Source organism: Dermacentor andersoni, chromosome 2 (assembly GCF_023375885.2).
Source record: "Dermacentor andersoni chromosome 2, qqDerAnde1_hic_scaffold, whole genome shotgun sequence".
NCBI classification, from domain to species: domain Eukaryota; kingdom Metazoa; phylum Arthropoda; class Arachnida; order Ixodida; family Ixodidae; genus Dermacentor; species Dermacentor andersoni.
Genome location: NC_092815.1, coordinates 273,936 through 295,046, shown reverse-complemented (window position 1 = coordinate 295,046; position 21,111 = coordinate 273,936). Strand labels below are relative to the sequence as shown.

At 50.2% G+C, this 21,111-nt stretch overlaps 1 protein-coding gene and 1 long non-coding RNA gene across 6 annotated transcripts in view; both read left to right on the top strand.

Moving 5' to 3' along the window:
* Positions 1 to 21,111, top strand: part of LOC126543058 (run domain Beclin-1-interacting and cysteine-rich domain-containing protein-like) — a 454,654-nt gene that overhangs the window by 421,295 nt on the left and 12,248 nt on the right. For all 5 annotated transcript variants that reach the window (XM_055077611.1, XM_050190205.2, XM_055077614.1 and 2 more), the window contains one exon: positions 18,256 to 18,328. In XM_055077611.1, the coding sequence (XP_054933586.1) occupies positions 18,256 to 18,328 (73 nt within the window). The remainder of the gene's footprint in view (positions 1 to 18,255; positions 18,329 to 21,111) is intronic.
* On the top strand, positions 11,332 to 14,789 carry LOC140216051 (uncharacterized). The gene is made up of 2 exons (XR_011892688.1): positions 11,332 to 11,684; positions 11,928 to 14,789. It is a non-coding gene; the product is annotated as an uncharacterized lncRNA (long non-coding RNA).

The following is a 21,111-nucleotide window of genomic DNA, read 5'->3' as shown; positions in this document are numbered from 1 at the left end:
CGCTTCAGCAGTCATAGACACAAAAATGCATTGTACGATTTCACCTGTACCAAAAGTTAAAAGAGGATTTGCGTGGATTTGCTTCAGTGGTCACACATACACACAAGTTCACCCTAAAAATTCATGGGTATTGGACAGCCTCGATGGAAGAGACCAAAAGCAGAGCGTGGCTGTTTTTCCATGGCAGAAGATGCAAATACTTGTGAAAAGATCACAGGTATCTTGGCGACTAAACATTTTACTAAGGCTTGCTGCAGGCTAGCTAGCATCAGCAGTCGCAGACAACTCTGCCAAAGGGGTCACTGAAGTCTGCCGTTTTCTTTTTTTTTTTTTTTAAGGGTCAAAAAAGCACGCAACATACCATTAGAAATAATTATTGGCTACCTCTTCTCTCGAAAAAATATGATGAACTTTTTCCTGTGTATATATTTAAATATAATGCGTTTGTGCATGATATTCACAGTGGAAATTTTAAAGAAATGTTGGAGTTAAAAATACAGATGAGGTAGCCGCCGCTGGTGCTCCTAATGCATTTGTCCTCTTATTGTCAGGATTTGCAGAAATAAAGGGAAAGTATGAATTAAAAGCTGTGTACGTCTGCATCAACAATGATGCAGTAAGCTTTTAGCCAAAATAAAATGATAAGTGAAACAGTACAGACAGGCAACTGAAAGAACTTTGGTAATGACACTTTAAGGAGGGTGGGAGTGGTGGGGGGTGTGGGCTTCGGCATTGCCAAGGGTGGCTCTGCCCTGCCTCCCCCCCCCCCCCACCAGAAAATTTCGGAGGGGGGCTCAGGTACTGCAGCCCCCTGTAGTCTGAGTCTATGGCGGAGGCGCAAACGTGAACGACCTGCATGGTGCAGCCACCTGGTGTGATGCGTCCTCGCTGCCCCTCATGAAGCCATGCTGCCAGCCCGCCACACATAAATAGAAATTCCCCTTTTATCTTTAAGTGAGGATTTTCTATCGGCAAAGGTGGTGAGGTCAGCGATCCCTAGCAAGTTTCTCTGATAGCAGTGGTGCCTGCTCTGGTCGAAAAAATGACATCACCACCGGAAGAGACCAATTGACGAGTCACTCATATTTGGCCAGATACGGAAAAATGTGTGTGGCTCCAAAAGAAAGCTATTTGGTTTCGGGAGATAGATTTGGTTGAGACAAATTTTGTAGACGCGTAGCGTATAGCTACACTAAAACATTCATGCCACAATTTAAGTGAAGCGGCTCATATTAAGAGAGCTATAGATGATTACAAGTGTGGCAACGAGCGACCGCATAGACCGGTGGAGTCTCGGCCTTCCGAGAGAGAGAGAGCAAACTGACACAACCAATTGCTTAGCGTAGCATTTTTTTAATATCCTCGAACACTAGCCTGTGCCAGTGCGTGCCAGCATGTGCCAGCGGCACATGCCTCCTGTAGACGTGAGCATCTGCGTAATTCTGATGCGACGCCGATGCTGCTACTGCTACAGAGGGCGCCCCCCTTAGAAAGGAGGAAAATTCAACGAACGATAGAAAGGCCATGTGACACTGCGTGTCTTAGGAGTCGTATGTAGAGGCAGCGTCGAGGGATGCAGCAGGGTTGTGTCGCACACTGGTGGTGTCGACGGGGAGGGTGCTTCAATGTAGGCAGACTTGAGACATTCCAGGGCAGTTGTGTCTGGTCGGCCGTTCACGTTCACGACAAAAGTCAGCAGACAGTGCTTGAGAACAGAATATGGGCCGGAGTAGTGCAGCTGCAAAGGCTTGCGCATGGCACAGTTATGCACAAAAATGTGGGTAGAAGAAGTGAGTGCAGGAGAAACGTATGGAGACCTTGCTTCTTGCGAACATGTAGGTGTGGGTTGTATCTTGCTGAAGAAAGCTTGCAGTTCAGCAGCGCAGTTGGCAGGTGATGGCATAGGTGTTTTGGTGGTGGCTGCAAAGGAATCGCATGGAAGGCGTAGGTGAGTGCTGTAGACTAGCTCAGCAGAGGAGCAACCCAAGTTGCTCTTCAGTGCAGCTCTGATACCAAGTAGGACAAGAGGCAAATGTAGAACCCAATTCTCCAGCGAATCATGTGCCATAAGGGAGGACTTGAGATGCTGGTGAAAAAGTTCAACCAGTCAATTTGACTGTGGGTGGTAAGCAGTCGTGCAAAAACGTGTCGTTCCAAGAAGTTTGCGCAGCTTGTGGAAAAGTGCCGATTCAAACTTCTGACCGCGATTGGTGACTATTGTGGAGGGGCAGCCAAACCCTTAAGTCCATGTAGACACGAAAGCTGCTGCAACAGTGGGCACTGAGATGTCAGATATGGGTGTAACTTCTGGTCACCGTGTATTGTAGTCGATGCATGTCAGTATGTAGGAGTAACCTTTTGAAGGTGCGAGAGGGCTGACGAGGTCCAGGTTCACAGTGTCAAAACAAAGCATCCAGTGGAAGAAAAGATTTGGCTGGCGGAATAAGGTGACGGTGGATTTTGGAACAAACAGCAGCAAAACTAATCGCAAACTTGCACTTTTAGCTGAGACCAAACAAAACGACTGGAAAGAAGCTTCTGTGTCGTACATATTCTCGGATGTGCTAAGTTGTGCACTATTTCGAATAGGTGTCTGCAAAGGGATGCAGGAATGTCTGGTCGAGCTATGACAGTAGAAGTGTCACAGGCGACGGATGTACCATCTGACGTCAAAACGACATCCTCCAATTTCAGGAAGGTTGATGCTTTTCAGAAGGCACGAAGTTCGGTGCCATCACACTGTTGACTGGCAAATAAGTCAACATCAATGATCAAAGGTTCCGATGTGGATGTGGAAACGGCATTGATGCGACTCAGAATGTCACTTGGAACATTGTCAGTACCCTTGATATTGTTACGTAGGAAGACGCAGACAAAAAGCTATATACAAGTATATTTACAAGAAAATACGCCACACTGGGCCCAGAGCCAACAGCCTGCGCTAGCCTCTAATCGTCCTCGTCGAACACACTGCTCGCCTCTTTGTGATCGCAAATACTGTTCCGTAGCACTACCCCCGGCTGCTGTAGCGCCGTCCCAGAGCGACTAAAGGCCGGACTCGGAAGCAGTGTAGAAGGCCTTGAGCCTACTGATATGCACCACATCACTAGATGCCTGAGGAGAGGACGAGGTTGAACCCACAGGAGCAATTTCATACGTCACAGGCATCACCTGGCGCAGCACGCGGTAGGGCCCTGTGTATCGCGAAAGGAGCTTCTCTGAAAGTCCGACGTGACGAGAGGGCAACCACAGGAGCACGAGCGCACCAGGCGAAAACTGTACGTCACGATGGCGGGCGTTGTACTGACACTGCTGAGTAGTTTGTGAGGCCGTCAGTTGAGCACGGGCAAGCTGGCGTGCATGGTTGGTGAGGGCGATGGCGTTGCGCGCATACTCGCTTGTTGAGATCGCAGCAGGAGGAAGTGCCGTGTCTAGGGGCAAGGTAGGTTCACGACCGTACAGTAAATAAAATGGAGAAAATCCGGCGGTGTCGTGCCGGGAAGAATTATACGCAAATGTAACGTAAGGAAGGGCAATGTCCCAGTCGTGGTGGTCCTTGGAAACGTACTTGTACAGCATATCGGTAAGAGTGCGGTTTAATCGCTGTGTCAGGCCATTGGTCTGAGGATGGTATGAGGTAGTCAGCTTGTGTTGAATGGAGCAGGAACGCACAATGCTGGCGATAACTTTCGAGAGGAAGTTTCGACCACGGTCAGTAAGCAGCTGTCGCAGAACGCCATGAAGCAAGATAATGTCACGCAAGAGAAACTCCGCGACATCAGTGGCGCAACTGGTAGGGAGAGCCCGCGTCATATCGTATTGGGTGGCGTAATCAGTTGCAACGGCTACCCATTTGTTTCCAGAGGATGACGTGGGAAAGGGACCAAAGAGGTCTAATCCAACCCGAAAGAATGGTTCCACAGGGACGGTGATCGGCTGGAGATGACCAGCAGGTAGCACCTGAGGTGTTTTCCGAAGCTGGCAGGGATCACAGGCAGCAACATAGCATCAGACGGAGCGAGCAAGACCAGGCCAATAGAAGCGGCGGCGGACGCGGTCGTACGTACGGGTTACCCTAAGATGTCCTGCAGTGGGTGCATCATGCATCTCAAAGAGCACAGTCTGTCATAGATGTTTTGGCACGACAAGAAGAAGATCAGGGCCATCAGGGAGGAAGTTCCTTCGATACAGAATGCTGCCCTAGAGTACATATCGGTGAACGGATGCGTCGTAGGTGTAGAGCGCAGACGCTCGATGAGTGCTCGCAGCAGTAGGCCTCGGTACTGCTCGTCGGCGATGTTAGCGAAGGCAGACAGAGAAAATGCCGTTGGCAGTACTACAGTTGGTGTCGTCAGGTTCGTCTACCGGGTAGTGAGACAGGCAGTCAGCGTCCTCGTGTAGTCGGCCAGATTTGTAGGTGACAGTATACGAATATTCTTGGAAGCATAATGCCCAGCAACCAAGTCTTCCTGTAGGCTCTTTCAGTGAGCATAACCAGCAAAGCGCGTGATGGTCGGTGACACCGGAAAAGGGTCGGCCATATAAGTATGGGCGAAACTTGGCAACCGCCCAAACTGGGGCCAGACACTCACGCTCAGTGATGGAATAGCTGCCTCGGAGGGTGAGAGGAGCCTGCTGGCGTAAGCGGTAACACGGTCGTTGTATTGCCAGCCGCGCAGGCGTTGTGCCAGTACTGCGCCAATTCCGTGACCCTGGAATCAGTACGGACTTCGGTAGGCGCAGAAGGATCGAAATGGGCCAGAACGGAAGGCATTGTGAGAAGGTCGATTAGATGCGAGAATGCAGAGGCCTCGTTATCGCCCTACTGGAAAGGGGCGTCTTTTTTTAAATGCACAGTTAGTGGTCTTGCTATGGCCACGAAATTTTTCACGATACGGCGGAAGTACCAACAAAGGCCGATAAAGCTGCACACATCCTTGACACACTTCGGAAAAGGGAAGTGCGTAACAGCATGGATCTTTCCTGGGTCCGGTTGCACTCCGTTCGCGTCAACGAGATGTCCAAGGACAGTAATTTGGCGACGGCCGAATTGGCACTTCGATCCGTTGAATTGCAGACCAGCTCGACGAAAAACGTCCAGGGCTGCTGAGAAGCGCTCGAGGTGCGTAGCAAACGTTAAGGAGAATACTATAACGTCGTCCAAGTAGCACAGGCACGTGGACCATTTGAAACCGTGAAGAAGGGAGTCCATCATGCGTTCAAAAGTGGCAGGAGCCTTACATAGACCGAACGGCATCACGTTGAATTGATAAAGACCGTCCAGTGTTACAAAAGCAGTCTTCTCGCGGTCGAGATCGTCCACGGCAATCTGCCAGTGGCCGGAGTGAAGGTCAATACAGGAGAAATAGCGAGCACCGTAGAGGCAGTCAAGGGCGTCATCAATCCGAGGTAGGGGATACACATATTTTTTGGTAACCCTGTTAAGGTGCCGATTATCCACGCAAAAGCGCCATGAGCCGTCCTTCTTTTTTACCAGTACAACAGGTGACGCCCATGGACTACATGACGGTTCAATAATGTTCTTGACAAGCATCTTGTGAACTTCTGCGTGAATAACTTGATGCTCAGCCGGTGACACTCGATACGGGCAGCAATGAATAGGAGGGGCATCACCGGTATTAATGCGATGTTTAACAGCTGTAGTTTGGGCCAAAGGATGATCGTTAAAGTAAAAAATATCGTGGTAGGAAAACAGAACGCTGTAGAACTCACGAGCGTGCTCGGATGGCAAATCGGGCGCAATCATTTTCTGCAAGTTGCCGACTGCGATGGTAGAGGAGGATTGCATGAATTGTCGTCTGCTGCAATAGATGCTACTGAGTGATCCTCGAATGAGCAAAGTTAGGCCAGAGACATCCCGCGTGGCAGCACTTGTGTCGTCAAGCCAAAATTGACCTCTGGCAGGCAGACGCAATTCGCCGTAATAGATAAAACTGTGAGGTACTGTGATCCCGTGTTTAAGGAGGACATCTGGCATAGGAGCCGCGATGTAGTGACCGTCGGGGACTGGTGGGGATGACACTAAGTCAACATAAGTCAGTGCCGAAGGTGGCAAGCGAACGAAGTCGACGGAACTGAGACAACTGGGGTGTGGTTCAGCGGGATCCAGAACAGGCAGGTCAGGGCAGAGAGTACTGGCGGAACAATCGATGAGAGCAGAATGTGCGGAGAGGAAGTCTAAGCCGAGGATGATGTTGTGGGGAGAGTGGGCGATGACTGTGAATAGCACGATAGTGAAGCGATCGGCGAAGGTGACGCGGGCGGTGCACATACCAATTACGGGGGCTGTTCCGCCATTGGCGACACGGACAACAGGCGTCGTGGCGGGCGTGATTATTTTCTTGAGCTAGGTGTGAAGGTCAGCATTCATTACCGATAAATGCGCCCCAGTGTCTATAAGAGCAGACACAGAAACACCGTCGACTTGCACGTCAAGAAGGTTCAGATGAGTGGGCAACGTCAGTAGAGGTTTTGGCGGCGTAGGGAGCAATGCAGCGGCACCTCAAGGCGCTGCATCGTCTAGTGTTCCGGCTGGAAGCGGCGTCCGAAGGGGTCAGCGAAAAGGAGTGACGGGGCTGGGGAGAGCGAGATTGTCGTCGTTGGGGCGAAGGCGAACGAGAATAGGGGCGGTTTGGTGCAGGAGAATCAGCAGCGGCATTATCGGAGCGTGCGGCATAGGGACGAGAAGGGCCAGCTGAGGGGCAAGAGTAGGCAGTATAAGTAGACCGGGTCGGGGAACTCCAGCGATCGTGGCAGTGCCGAGAAATGTGCCCGATTCGATGGGAGTGAAAACAAATGTGCTTGTCGTCAGTAGTGCGCCATTCAGATGGGTTGCGGAAACGTGGTGGGTAAGAAGATGCGGGACGGGGCGGAATCGAAGAAGCCGGGCAGGTATCAGGGTGATGGGCCGAGCAGATGGTGTGAAGACCCATGTTTTCGAACTCCTGGCGGACAACTGCCTGGATCAGGGAAACCATGACTGCAGATACATTGGTGGGGCTGGATTCGAAGGCAGCCGGATAGGCGGCCTCGATCTCACGCCGGACGATCCGGGTAACATAGGCAGTGTTGTTGGGACTAGGAGCGTCAGCACAAAAAGATGTCGCTGGGGTGTTGGGCAGACGGGCAAACTGCTGGTCAATACGTCGGCTTTTAGTGAGTTCCAGGCGGCGGCACTCTTTTATAACTTCATCCACCATCGCCACGTTGTTGCAAACGAGCAATTTGAAGGCGTCATCGGCAATGCCTTTGAGAATGTGGGAAACCTTGTCTGAATTAGTCATGTGTGCATCAACTTTACGGCACAGAGCCGAAACGTCCTGAATGTACGTGACATAGGGCTCTGTTGACGTCTGCACACGGCCGGAAAGCGCCTTCTGTGCGGCAAGTTGGTGACTGTAGGGGTTGCCGAACAAGTCTCGAAGCTTTTGCTTAAGTGAATCCCAACTGGTGAGCTCATCTTCGTGCGTCCGAAACCAAACTTGAAGTGTGCCACCGAGGTAAAATACTATGTTGGCAAGCATGATAGTAGGGTCCCACCGGTTATTGCAGCTGACGCTTTCATACAGGCTGATCCAGTCATCGACTTCTTCCCCATCTTTGCCCGATAGTACGCCAGGATCACGGGGAGCGGGGAGAGTGATGTAGGTCGTCAAAGTGTCAGCAGGTGTCGGAGCCGGAGGAGTCGAGTTGTCGTCGCCGGGAGCCATGAAGGAAGGCTCGACGTACCGTCCACTGCGAAGCTCCATGACGAGGTACAGGGAACGTCCACCTCCACCAGATATGTTACGTAGGAAGACGCAGACAAAAAGCTATGTACAAGTATATTTACAAGAAAATAGGTCGCAGAATAATATGCGGATAATGAATACCTTCTTCCGCAAGTGGGATAGCCGAAAGTGGACGTATGGGAGAGGCCTTTGCCCTGCAGTGGGTGTAACCAGGCTGATGATGATGATGATGACACCGCACTGGGCCCAGAGGCAACAGCCCGCGCTAGCCTCTAATTGTCGTCGTCATCTTCACACTGCTCGCCTCTTCATGATCGCAAATACTGTTCCGTAGCACTATGACGGAATGTTGTTGTAAACTCTGAGGCGTAGGAAAGGTGCCTGCTCTTGTGGTGCAAGCAACAGGACACCATATGGTTCATTGCATGCACAAGGGGCTTGTGGTCTGTCAAGACAGTAAATGCATGTCCTTCAAGGAAATGGCAAAAATGTCTGATAGCCAGGCAAGCAATTCACAGCCGAACACGCTGTAGCGAGACTGTGCAGGCTTCAGTATAATGAAAAAAAAGTGTGAGTGGTTGCCACACAGTGTTGATTGATTGCTGCAGAGTGTCACCATCAGTGGCACCAACAGCAGTGGGCGCGTCTGGCTTTGGGTGTCTGAGCAGCATGGCACTGACTAGGACAGATTTGACCCTTGAAAAAGTGTCCATGGCCTCTTCAGTCCACTGAAGCACTTGGCTACACTTGTTTCCCAGCATAGCGTCTAGCGGAGCCACAAGTCATGCACAGTTGGGAATGAATCGGTGGTAGAAATTTACAAATTTGAGAAATTGGCGAAGCTTCGTCAGTGTGGTTGGTCGTGGAACATCTTTGATGACACAAATCTTGGATGGCAGTGGTCGAATACCGTTTGCATCGATGATATGCTTGATGAACTCCAGTTCCAGTCGACTGAATTCACTTTTGGCAGCGTTGGTGGTAATTTCTTTACTGGCAAGGTGTGAAAATAACAATGGCAAGTGTTGGAGATGTTCCTCTGTGGAAGCGCTTGTGACGATGTGGTGATGGTGTTCTTAGAAATGACTTCTGCAGCGACTGGTACTTGATGAGAGGTGCTGATACGATCTTGACTGGATGAGGAGGGTCTTCACGGCAAGAATCGGGAAACGACGATGAAGGTGGCAATCGTGATGATGAAAAAAATAAAAAAGAATGTATTCACTTCATTGTTACATGATTGTGACTCTGAGTCTCGAGCGGTTCTGCCTAAGACAAAGGCCAGGACGGCCTTAAATAACCCCTTGCAGTCTTCTGGTCGTCAATGTCTTCTTAGAAAACTCAAGGAACTTGTGGAAATATTAGTGCCTTTGTCAAGTTGTGAAGTCGATGAGCTCTTCCCCTTCGTGTCTCCTCCTTCGGGTCCTCCCCTTTGTGTCTGCTCAGGGCGTAGAAGGGTGATGCTTTTTCGGGGAAGAGGGCAATTATCTTAACATGGGAATGCCCACTTTAATCTTTCCTACACTGGTTAGATCAAAGTCCAGGCTAATCCTAACAGCCTTTTCTGGGACGGCGCAAATCATCTTGACATGGAAATGCCCACTTCAATCTTTCCTGCACTTGTGAGGCCGAAGTCCAGGCTGATCCTAACAGCCTTTTCTGGGACGAGGCAAATCATCTCATCATGGGAACAGCCGCTTGAATCTTTCCCACACTTGAGAGGCCGATCATAACAGCCCGTCCACCGCCACAGGTCTCAAAGGGGTCGCAGTATCCAAGCACCTCAAAGAGACCGGTAAACCCTGTGCCTCTGCTTCATTTTGCCGATCGTTCCAAGGCATGCCAGGCGACACCTTCTGGGAATAAACCACGACAAGCCCAGGGCACAACAAGCAGAGAGCACTTAACTAATCATGAGAACTGCCAGGTTCACACTTTCTTCACATAAAACTTTATTAGAATCGTACCTGCAGCCCTTGTTCGAGATTCCCTGAATATTAACAAAAGAGAAAACCAGACTTTTGTGCGTATTTCAACTAACCTAATGCCTAATGTATTTTCTTGTTTCCCTTTCCCGAGAAAGCCACAGTTATCAAGAGGCTGAGAGTGCATTGAAAATTATCAAACAGATAAACGCCACATAGTGAGTTAGTCATTCGGTCAATGCTACAGCGCGAACGAGATCAATCTTGGAAAAGATCGTTGCACTGTGCAATGCTATCGTGAAGTCCTGAATGGTCAGGAGAGGGAAGCAGTCAGGAACTCTAATGTTGTTTATTGCCCGGTAATTGCCGCATGGGCACCAGTCTCCAGTCTTCTTAGGCACCATGTGATGTAGTGGTTTTCAATTACTGGAGGAAGGGAGGATGATACCAAGTTCAAGCATGTGTTCAAACTCCACGCGAGTGATCTTGAGTTTCTCTGGGGACAAACTCCAGGGTCGGAAATAGACTGGTGGGCTGGCAGTTACGATGTGATGGCACAAGTCATGTTGGACCAGTTGCGTCCAGTCCGGCAGGCGCTTTGAAGTGGAAAACGCGGAGCTCGGCGAATGGTTTGTCTAACATGGCAGAAGTAGGCGCGATCAGCGATGTGTTTGGTGTTGGGACACAGGGAATGGACAGCTAAGTTAGAGCCAATGAGACAGCGTCATTGAACGTTGACAAGTCTGTAGTTGTGTAAGAAGTCTGCTCCAATGAGTGCACAATGGATGTCTGCAAACCTGGAAAATGCTATGGAACGCTTGTCGAAGACCAAGGTTTTTAGCATGACGGAGCGTGACGAAAAAAACTGGAATCACAACGTAGGTGTCACTTTTCAGTTGGAGCATTGGGAGGGAATAATGCTTACGTCAGCTCCTGTGTTGACTAAGAACTGTTGTCCCATAACTATGTCCTCATGTAGAAAAGGCGACATGTGTGTTGGGCTGGATCGCCCATCACCATTAGAGGTCAGCCGGACTGTTTCCTTGCCAACCTCAAGAACGCTGACAGTGATGAGCATTGTTTCCAAAACAATGGTGGTAGCAGCAAACGCCAGGCATTGTAGGTGATGTTTCATGCCGGGTGCCTGTGTGTCTTGATTTGCTGGAACTACTGCTTTGTGGGTGACGATATGACGCGCGGCAATGTTCAACGGCACAGATGATGCGTTCCAGGCACTCACACAAGGGGTCAAGGGGAGATTGCACAGCTGGAGAGCAGGGAAGGAGTGAAGGGTGTGGAGGGCGGCTGTATTGTCATCCAGAGACGATGTCATGGCTGCAATGGTTGGGGTGGCTACTTCCATGACTGTTGGCCAACATGGCAAGTCCAGTAAAGTCCATGGCAGAAGCTATCGCCAGGATCACCTGCATGTTAGCCGGGAGTCATTGCAAAAACAGTTTGCGCAACAGTGTGTTGTCGATGGATCTCATGCTGTCTCCAAGCAGCTGCCTCATTCGGGAAGAAGTTGACTAGGGTGTCAGTCACTCAGTTCTTCAGTGGACAAACGCTACTGGATGTGAGAACGCTGTAAAGCTGCTGTGCGCTGTAGCAAGGCTGCCTTGAGATCGTCATATACGGCGGTAGACAGTTGTAGTATAGTGTCGCCCCCTGTCAGATCTCTGCGCCATTGTACATGTATGTTTTGTAGTTGTTTAACTAGATGGCGCACCCCCCTTCTGTCATGTGACGAGCTTGTACCAATCGGGAGGTGTCATCTGGCATGTGAAGCCTTTATAAGTAATAAACAGCCGCGGGTCGGCGGAGTCTTCGTTCCGGTTTTCATCGGGAGCAGTTAGCTCCGTGTCTCCTTCACTGCGCCGGCGCTAGCCGCGCGTTCGCCCGTCGGGGCCCCCCGCTTGCCTGCCGCTGCCGACACAACATCTTTTGGCGACGAGGGTGGGACTCCCGCAGCGGTTCCGACCGAAGCCCCGGGACACCAACGAGCTTCGTAAGTGAAGCGACCCTTCCCGTGTCCGCACGGCAGGCAAACGCCGCCGACGCACTCGGCGTCGCGAGTCTTCCGAGCCTAGGCCTACTCGCCCCTTTGTTCTTGCCCCATTCCTGCGGCGAGCTCCGGCTTGCCTTCCGCACGCTACCGGGCATGGCGTCTTTCACGGCGAACCTTCCCGTTTTTCTGGAATTGCCCGGACCACCGTTAATTCCATGGCATCGATGGAAAAAAATTTTTCAGGCCCACCTCGAAGCGGCCGGCGGTGGCGACTGGACAGACGCGCGACGAGCGTCCGCGCTCGTCAGCGCTCTCGGGCGTGAGGGACAACGGAAGTACTTTGAAGACGAGGAGCAGGAAGCAGCAAGGCAGTTAACCAGCGCAGCGTCAGCTTCAAGCGAAGCAGCAAGGCAGTCAACCGGCGCAGCGTCAACGTCAAGTGATGCGGTCCCGCCAGCGTCAGAGTTTCCGAGACTCTTGGAGCGGCTTGACCGGCTGTTCGCCGCGTCAACAAATGTCCTGGCGGAACGGCACGAATTCACCAGTCGGAAGCAGTTCGACGGAGAAGGATTCCTGGAATTCGTGACCGCATTGAAGGAGAAGGCGGTACAGTGCAACTTCGGCACAGCCTACAACGAGCGCGTCCGAGACCAGATAATACATGGCGTAGCGAACGTCAGCGTTCGCGAAAAGTTGCTGGCTCATGGCGAAACCCTGTCCCTGGACAAGGCAGAAGAAATTGGACGCTCGTTAGAAGCCTTGCATCGAGCGAACCGCGCGTTCGGCTCCGAAAATGTTCGAAGAATCGAGGCATCTCAACTTGGCGTTCCGTCGACGGGCCGAGACGACCGACTTCTTCCGAGAGGCCGCCGAGACGACCGACTTCTTCCGAGAGGCCGCCGAGACGACCGACTTCTTCCGAGAGGCCGCCGAGATGATCGACATTTTCCGCGAGGCTCCTCCGGGACCCGCAATGAAGCACAGGATGCGAAGGACCCTAATTTCGAGCATAGTTCATGCGACCGGTGTGGCAGTACGAAGCATATCGCAACGTACAGGAATTGCCCCGCAAGGAACCGGCGGTGCAACGCCTGCCACACGTTGGGCCATTTTGCATCAGTTTGCCGAAAAACCCGTACTGTTCAACACGTCTCTTCCGCAGAGACGCTGTCTTCGACTTCCGCAGGGCAGCCGTCCGCGTCTGTCTTGACGGTAAGGGCTTTTGAAACTAAAAAAGATTTGGAAGTTCCAGTCGTAGTGAACGGCGTCTCCATGCGACTGCCGGTGGATACAGGAGCGTCTGTCTCATTGATGACGGCCGAGGATTTTGGAAAGCACTTTGGTCGACAGCACACTGTCAAAAACAGCAGTGGACTTGAAAAATTTCTCCAAGCAACGCATCGACATTCAAGGCCTGTTTCAAGCCACTGTCCAGTTTTTCCAAAGGTCATGCTCCGTCACGTTCCACGTAACGACTACAGGAACATCGCTGCTGGGTTTAGACGCCATCCAACGCTTGGGCATACAGATCGACGGCACGTCGCTGACATGTCTACCATCGCTTCCTTCAGTACAGAGCCCCACAGGTGTGCCTCCAGGTTTTGATCACCTTTCCAGTGACGAGTTGGGCCTCGTCAACAACTTTGTGCACCGAATTCATCGGCAGCAAGATGCGAAACCAGTATCTCCAAAGTTGCGCCGACTACCCCTGGCTCTCCGTGACCAGGTCACACATGAATTGCCACGTCTCGAGGACTGCGACGTCATCGAGCGCGTCGAGGCTACTGAGTGGGTGTCTCCACTCGTGGTGGTGCGCAAGAAGGATGGAACCATGCGGCTCTGTGTAGATCTACGAGAACAGGACAGCCTTGTGCCTCAAGTTCAAGAAAGGGTCTTGCAGAAACAGTCGCAGACTAAACAGTACGTAGACAAACGTAGAGGTGCTCAGGCAACTCGTGTCAAGGTGGGAGACACCGTCAGAATAAGATTTAACAGGAAAGGATTCTTTAAGTACAGTAAACCTCGTAAAGTCAAGGCCCAGATAGGACCATCTACTTTTCTACTCAGTGATGGGCAAACGTGGCATGTGTCTAAGTTAACCGTAGCGATGAAGGTTCCAGTAGGTACTACATTGTGTACAAGTAAAAGGGACTTTTTGTACTCGTATTCAAACTTGGATAGTCATTCCGATGACTCGCCTGTAGTGACATCGTCCTTTCATAGGCATCAGTTAAGTAGTTCGTCTGGCTGTATCACTTCCGAGTCTGCACAGTCAGCAGTCGTCTCTGATTCCGTGGGGGAATCGGTAGCCTCCCAGGACTTGTTGGGACGTCGAGAGGAGCTTCCTGGGCAACCCTCTCCAGCTTTGCGCGACAACCACATTCAGTTTTCCAACCAGGGGGAGGTAAATAATAGTGGGACGACTGGGTCTTTAAAGTCGACCGATACGCGTCGCAACCCCCAAAGTTCTTCTGAGGTACGCACGCGTCCTCATCGTGTCAAAAAACGGCCTCCGTGGCTCGATGATTTTGTTTCTGTAGTGTAGAGTGTTTCAGTCTTCGAAATGCCACGGCTAAGGGCCTCGTTGTGACATTTAGCAGACAGTCCACATGTTTCATAAACACAGGTATAAAATGTGCTCCTTGTTGCGGTGCAGTGAGTTTTGTGCGTGTTCCTTGTTAGACTTTGTATGAGTGACTGCCTGTGTTTTGGTGCCCAAGACTGGTGCACGTGTATGCGAACTTGGGCGGGGATGGATTGAATTTGTTGTGGACTTAAGTGCGTGCTTTGTGTGCGACTGGTGCGCGTGTGTGAACGTGGGGGGGGAACAAACTGAATTTGTCCTTGGACTTAAGTGCGCGTCATGTGTGCGCGTTTCACTGTATGCTTACTTTGTTTCCAGGGGGGGATGATGTAGTATAGTGTCGCCCCCTGTCAGATCTCTGCGCCATTGTACATGTATGTTTTGTAGTTGTTTAACTAGATGGCGCACCCCCCTTCTGTCATGTGACGAGCTTGTACCAATCGGGAGGTGTCATCTGGCATGTGAAGCCTTTATAAGTAATAAACAGCCGCGGGTCGGCGGAGTCTTCGTTCCGGTTTTCATCGGGAGCAGTTAGCTCCGTGTCTCCTTCACTGCGCCGGCGCTAGCCGCGCGTTCGCCCGTCGGGTCCCCCCACTTGCCTGCCGCTGCCGACACAACAACAGTGGGGCATCTAACAGATCTTCTACTTTGACAATGACGGCAGGTCAGAGTGCTGCAAGGGTGCAATGAAACTTTGAGGCTTGAGAGCGTATACCAGCCACTTGGAATTGCGATTTGACCTGAAGAAACCACACCGAGGGATGCTGATCCCCGTATTGTGGGAGGTGGATGGCGAGGGGGGGGGGGGGGATGCAATGAGGAGGGCTCACTGCATTCCTCGGTAGAGTTCTGGCTTTGAGCACTCGTAGCGTTGGTCTGGTCCATAGCCGTCTCTACAACAGTAGCATATGGCAGGATCATGTCTGATTTCACCAAGCTGTGGCGATAAGCGACAACATAGACCGGTGGAGTCTCGGCCTGCTAAATGAGAGAGCAAATCGATAGGACGAAACGCTTAGCATAGCATTTCTTAATGGAGTGTTTTAGTTTGGCGTTTTTACACTCCACTCAGCAGATGAGCAGAGCGGAAGCATGAATGCACATGCGCTCTCTGCATAGCCACAAGTGGGCTAGTGGAGCGAGAAACACGGTCTGCTTACAAACTGCCTTTGTGAAGTGCAGAGCATTGCTGTCGGCTTTCACTGGCGAGGGTGGTCAAGGCGCGCGCCCTCTCTTATGCATGCATCGAGGCACCCCTCTTGGCTTACTCTGTCCAAGATGGCTGCCTCCAGTGATATGCTCTCGACCATGCCATGTACTTCCACGAAGCCTTTATATTCGTCGGCACAGTACAAGCCACAAAAGTGATTTCATCATACCTTGCTGGTGAAGCAGCGCACTGACACGGACACAGTGAAGACACACAAGACGACACTCGCTGCACTCGCAGTTGCGAGTGCAGTTGCGAGTGCAGCGAGTGTCTTGTGTGTCTTCACTGTGTCCGTGTCAGTGCTCTGCTTCACCAGCAAGGTATGATGATTACTCGCCAACTAGCCCAACTTTCCACTTTACTGAAAAGTGATTTCGCATAGACAAAGATTTATGTTTGCTAAAAGAAGTTGCAAGTACTGACCCATTTGAAAACCCCGCAGCATGGGAGGATGTGGTGCGCACTGTAGCGCGGTGCAGCATGTCGGCATCAGAAAGGATTGAATTGGATGCAGAATGCAAGCTCGCTGGCTATCACATGGCGTGCCCGAAGAGGAGGCTTTATTTTCCACTGGATAAACTGGACCGGTAATGCTTTACAAGCACACGTCTAGATACTTCATGGACAAATAAGTTATATATATTCGTTTTGCTTTATGAAAGTGACCAATGGGTGTTTTTATTTTGTTTCATTACCTTGAATTCAGCCAGAGGGCACTGCAACTACGAAAGTTCTGCTACGCTACGCTAAACACATAACTGAAACGTGAAAATCGCACGCCGCTCCGCTGTGGCTTAGCGGGGCAACTCTGAGCAGAGTGGACCCTAAAGGTGCTCAACTAAAACACTCTAATATCCTCGAATGCTAGCCTGTGCCAGCACACACCAGCAGCACTTGTCTCGTGTAGACATGAGCATCTGCGTCATTCTGATGCGACGCCGCTGCCGCTGCTAGACAAGTTACCCTTTTCCCGAGCCATGCTTTTTCTCCTTAACTTGTTTGCCGACTGATTGGGGCTAAGCTCCGACTTCACCGGCTCTGCGACAGGATGTGACGTCGTGACATCTACTTCCAGTTGTCTTGGAGCCAGCACGCAAAGTCCTTCCAACCTCTTTGTTAGCTGCCTGGCCATCAATCTCCAGCGAGAGCTATCCAAGTAGCGTGCGTTGCTAGCGTTCTGTCGTAGCGCCGAGCGTGTCTAGTATTGTGGTAACCACAGGCGAGCTGCAAATTTTGATGGATAGGTGGAAGCATAAAGTGCCTCTACAATACTACCGCTGTGCTCAAGGAGCTTCAGCGTAGATGTAAGTGAGTGGCCTGATCGGCCTGCACAGTCCAGCCACCTGGTGGCACAGAGCTTAACCAGCCAAACACAGAGCTAATATTACTGTAACCAAGTGTAAGACAACCTAACATTTAAAAATACACGTGTTCACGACTAGGCTTCTGCCACAAATTTACACCAGCAGCAAAGTAGAATACACTTGGTTACTGCTATATTAGCTCTGTGTTTGGTTGAGCTCTGTCCCACGAGGTGGCTGCACCATGCAGGCCATTCATGTTTGCACCTCCGCTGATCCTGTAAAATGCCCAATCCACTTGCGCTTGTGTTTACCCGAATACTGGACACACTAAACTCTATTGTGGTAGAATCGTTCTGCATGAAGTGCTGGCCGCAAGCATGTAGAGATGCTGGTGCAGATCGGATAGCGACAGTCCAATGCACTGCAGCCACTCCGCTTGTCTGCTGCTTTGCAGAAGTGCATGATGTCTCAACTTGACACATCGCCGATCGCCACGTTTGCAGCTCACAATGCAATAAGGGCGAGCCATGGTGCTCGAAAAAAAACATAGGAAGAAAGAAAGATTGATACCCACTGACTGCGCAGCTTGCGTCAACACAGAGCACGTTGTAACACAAGCAGACGACACTTGCTGTATACTAAATGTACTTGAGTGTAGTGCTAGATTGTCGTAGTGTATTCTCTTTCTATTACCTTTTCTATAGAAACAAATTAACGAACATTCCAACTATTACGAACAACATTTGTTCACCATAAAGTTGGAAAAATTATCAATGATGCGACCTGGGGAGCCAATCAGATAGCTCGCGCCACTGACATCAGATGGGCAACATGCGTCAGTTGGGGTGGGGTGGCTGATAACTCAGTGGAGCAGTGCTGCTGCGATCGGTAGCGATGTACAGGGCTCAGCGGTTGAAACGTGATACTCAGAAAGCATGGCAGCCGGCACTTTTTGTACCACCCGTGATCACTGAGGAGGCCGAATGCAGTTCCGATACATCAGAAAGATTCTCACTTTCATGTGACACAAAAATGCATTATCTCAGTGTCACCAGCGCCCACCGGTGGCACAAGAGAGTACCGGCCGTCATGTTGTCCAAGTATCGCGTTTCTGTCGCTGAGCCACTGTGCATTTTGAAAACCTTATAATAAATTGCAAGATTTACACAGAGTGCCTAAATGCATCACTTATTGATCAGAAGGAGCTGCCCTAGTGACCCAGTATGTTTGTACAATATCTTCAAAATCGTTTCAGAGTCCCTTTAAGAAGGGCCCAAATATGAAAATCTTTTCAAAAATAAATTTCTTATACTCAGATTTTCTCTTTTATGTGATGTCTTTGCCATATGGTAATTCCGTTATTGTTTTTTGGACACTGAGATGGACAGCAAACGAGGTGCATTGAAAAATAGTTTTTCATAGGTTCTTGCATCCATGTTTTGCTGCTTTCAAGTAGTGCTTTATTCTACATAGGCTGCAAGGCATCCTTCCACAGGACCTGTTTTGTACCTGGCGCTTGTCCTAAGTGCAGACGTCTGGAAACCAGGTACAGTACTTGCTGTTTGACATCTTCTAGTAAAATGTATGTCAAGTTAGTCAAAATCGTTTAGTTAGTCTAAATCATTTAGTGCTGTTTGCTGATTGTCAGTGCTCTGCATTTCGTGCGCGCTGAGAATGTTTACGAGGAACGGACTGCATGTTTTGGTGCTTCTCACGTGTGGCAAATACTGCGCCGACAAGGCATCGCTGCTGATCATGCACAAGATCGTTATTTTTATGGCGAGACCATAGTCCCGTCCACTGTTGCCCTCTATCACATCGCCACCACACGACTTGCGCTTTACATAAGACAGCAGACCATTTATAGAATCGAAGCTTATGATAGCAAAGTGTGTCGCCATCATATGCCATCAGTGCGAGCAAGAAAATCTGATTTTTGCTTGGTAGCCAGCTTTAATGCAAGGTCATGCAGTTTTTCTTCAACCTCCTTCATCTTGAGCAAATTCGCAGCTGCGCCAGAAAGTTTGCCGTACACGGCTGTTGTCAAAACTGCTTCTGTCTCCTAAGCCTATTTCACAGTCGCAGCAGAGAGGCTTTGGCAGCACTCGGCTGGACAACTTTATCAGGACAACTTTATCCAGTGCCTTTACATGAGCCAAAAACCCGCTGTTCCTCCCTTTCCCTTTTCATCCTTTCCACTTGACATGGTCAATATAGAGCCCGTTGCGGTGCATGCTTGCAACACATCCAGCAGCTACGCTGCCGATACGGCTGGTAAAACTCGAGCAGACGACCACACGTTCTGATCTATGCATAAGCATATGATATTCATGCTATTTCCTTGTTCGTTGGGTTTATCATCGTACGTTTTGATGTGCAAAAATGATACTATAAAAAATAAAGCCAATTAATTTCACCTAGCTTGCAGACGGTGTGCTTATTGTCTGCCAGAAATGGCAAGTTTGTTCACCCGTGAGATTGGTGCTTACTGTTGTGCCCATTTTTCAGAGTCTTTCACCTTGTTTTTGTGCTTTCATGCAGGAGTAGGTTTTGTTGAACAATATGTCATTTTAATTGCTCAGTAATGCACCATTGCTGCATGTCATAATGCTCTAGTCAGAAAAAAAGAGACTAGAGTGTGTCTTTTTTCAAAATGCCTTCCGACAGCAGTTAGCATGACCAGTGGCTAAGGCCACACTGAGTAAGGATTAATTGCCATCAAGTTACCCTGTAGTGCTCTGTAGTGTGCAGTCGGCACTTCTACAATGTGGACTTCAGGTAAGACTTGCAAAGCGGCTGCTGAAGCCAGTTGTCGTGCCCAGTGTTTTCTATCAACTCATGCCTCACTAGACCGTGGCCGGCGCAGGAGGCTGCGAGCGCTGAAGCTACTGATCCGAACTGCCGGCAGCAAGCTGCGCCGACAGGAGTCATGTGACTCCAGGATGGGTGGATGGATAAGGCTGAACCCTTTAAATCGGGTAGCAACACACATTACTTAACCTTAACTAGTAATATATTTTGTACTTAGTGGAGGACGAAATTTCACTCTTGCCTTGATTTTAGCCACGAATCAGATAAGCTCTCTTTGATTATTTTTGGCCACTTCGTCTATTTTGCCTCCACTGTCACCAAACCTCAATGCTCTGAAAAAATCAGCCCTGCTGTGTTCAACTGTTGGCTGAAGCCCTTTACAGAAAAGTGTCAGGTGTTCGACCGTTTCCTCCTCCTCTCCACATGCACTGCATAACGTGCCTATTCCTTGGTGCTTGACTCAGTATGTCCCAGTCCGCAATACAGTCAAACCTGACTATATCGAACCCGTTTACATAGCATTATTCTGCATATAAAACAATTTCGGAACACGGTATAGTTGCAATGAGCATATATAAAAAAAGTTATGCTTACATCGAACAAAAATAGCAGTGGCTACCGATATATCGAACGCCAAGCGGCGCAAAAGTGCCTCCAGAAGTTGGCTTTCCCTCGCGGCGGCGGGGAAACTACAAGTTCCCCGGCCCTATCGACCTCTATCTAGAGGGCCAGAAGATCACGGAAAGCAATAAGACTAGGATTCTGGGTTTTCGGATCCAGAGCAACCTGAAAACCTCCCACATCATCCAAACCCTAAGGTCTGCCACCAACCAGATCTCGTGGATTATCAAACGAATAACGAAGCCACAAGGGCATGCCAAAAGAGGACACGCTTCGCTTTGTCCAAGCTCTGGTGATCAGCAGAGTAATGTATAGCATGCCGTATCACTACCACTCGCTAAACAAACGTGACCAAGAACAAGTCAATGCATCATCAGAAGTGCCTACAAAACGGCCCTGGATCTCCCTTTCACCACCTCAAACGAGAAGTTAGCGGCTCTCATAATCCACAACACCTTCACTGAGCTGTTGGATGCGGTTATGGCTTCGCAAAAAGCCAGACTACAGAACACGGCGGCGGGCAGAGCCATCCTCCACCGGACCATAACGGCAACGGAGCTCCGTGCCCTTAATGGGCAATGATCACTCCCGCCTGAGGTCAGAGGCAAGATCAAGGTGAACCCCATATCGAAGCACACGAGTCATGAACTCCATGAAGGAAAACGTGAGGTTCGTGTCGACAGACAGCGTTGACAATTCAAAGGCAACCCGTACGTAACGTACATGGACGTGGCAGCATACCCTGTAGGCAACCTCTTCGCAGTAGCCGCCATGAACGGGAGAGACAACTCTTTGACCCCTCGCAGCCTCCGTCAGAGCAGAGGCCATAGCCGCGGTGCTAGTAATAAAGCAACAAGACAGGGTAGGCAGGGAAGTTCATGTTGTTATTGACTCGCA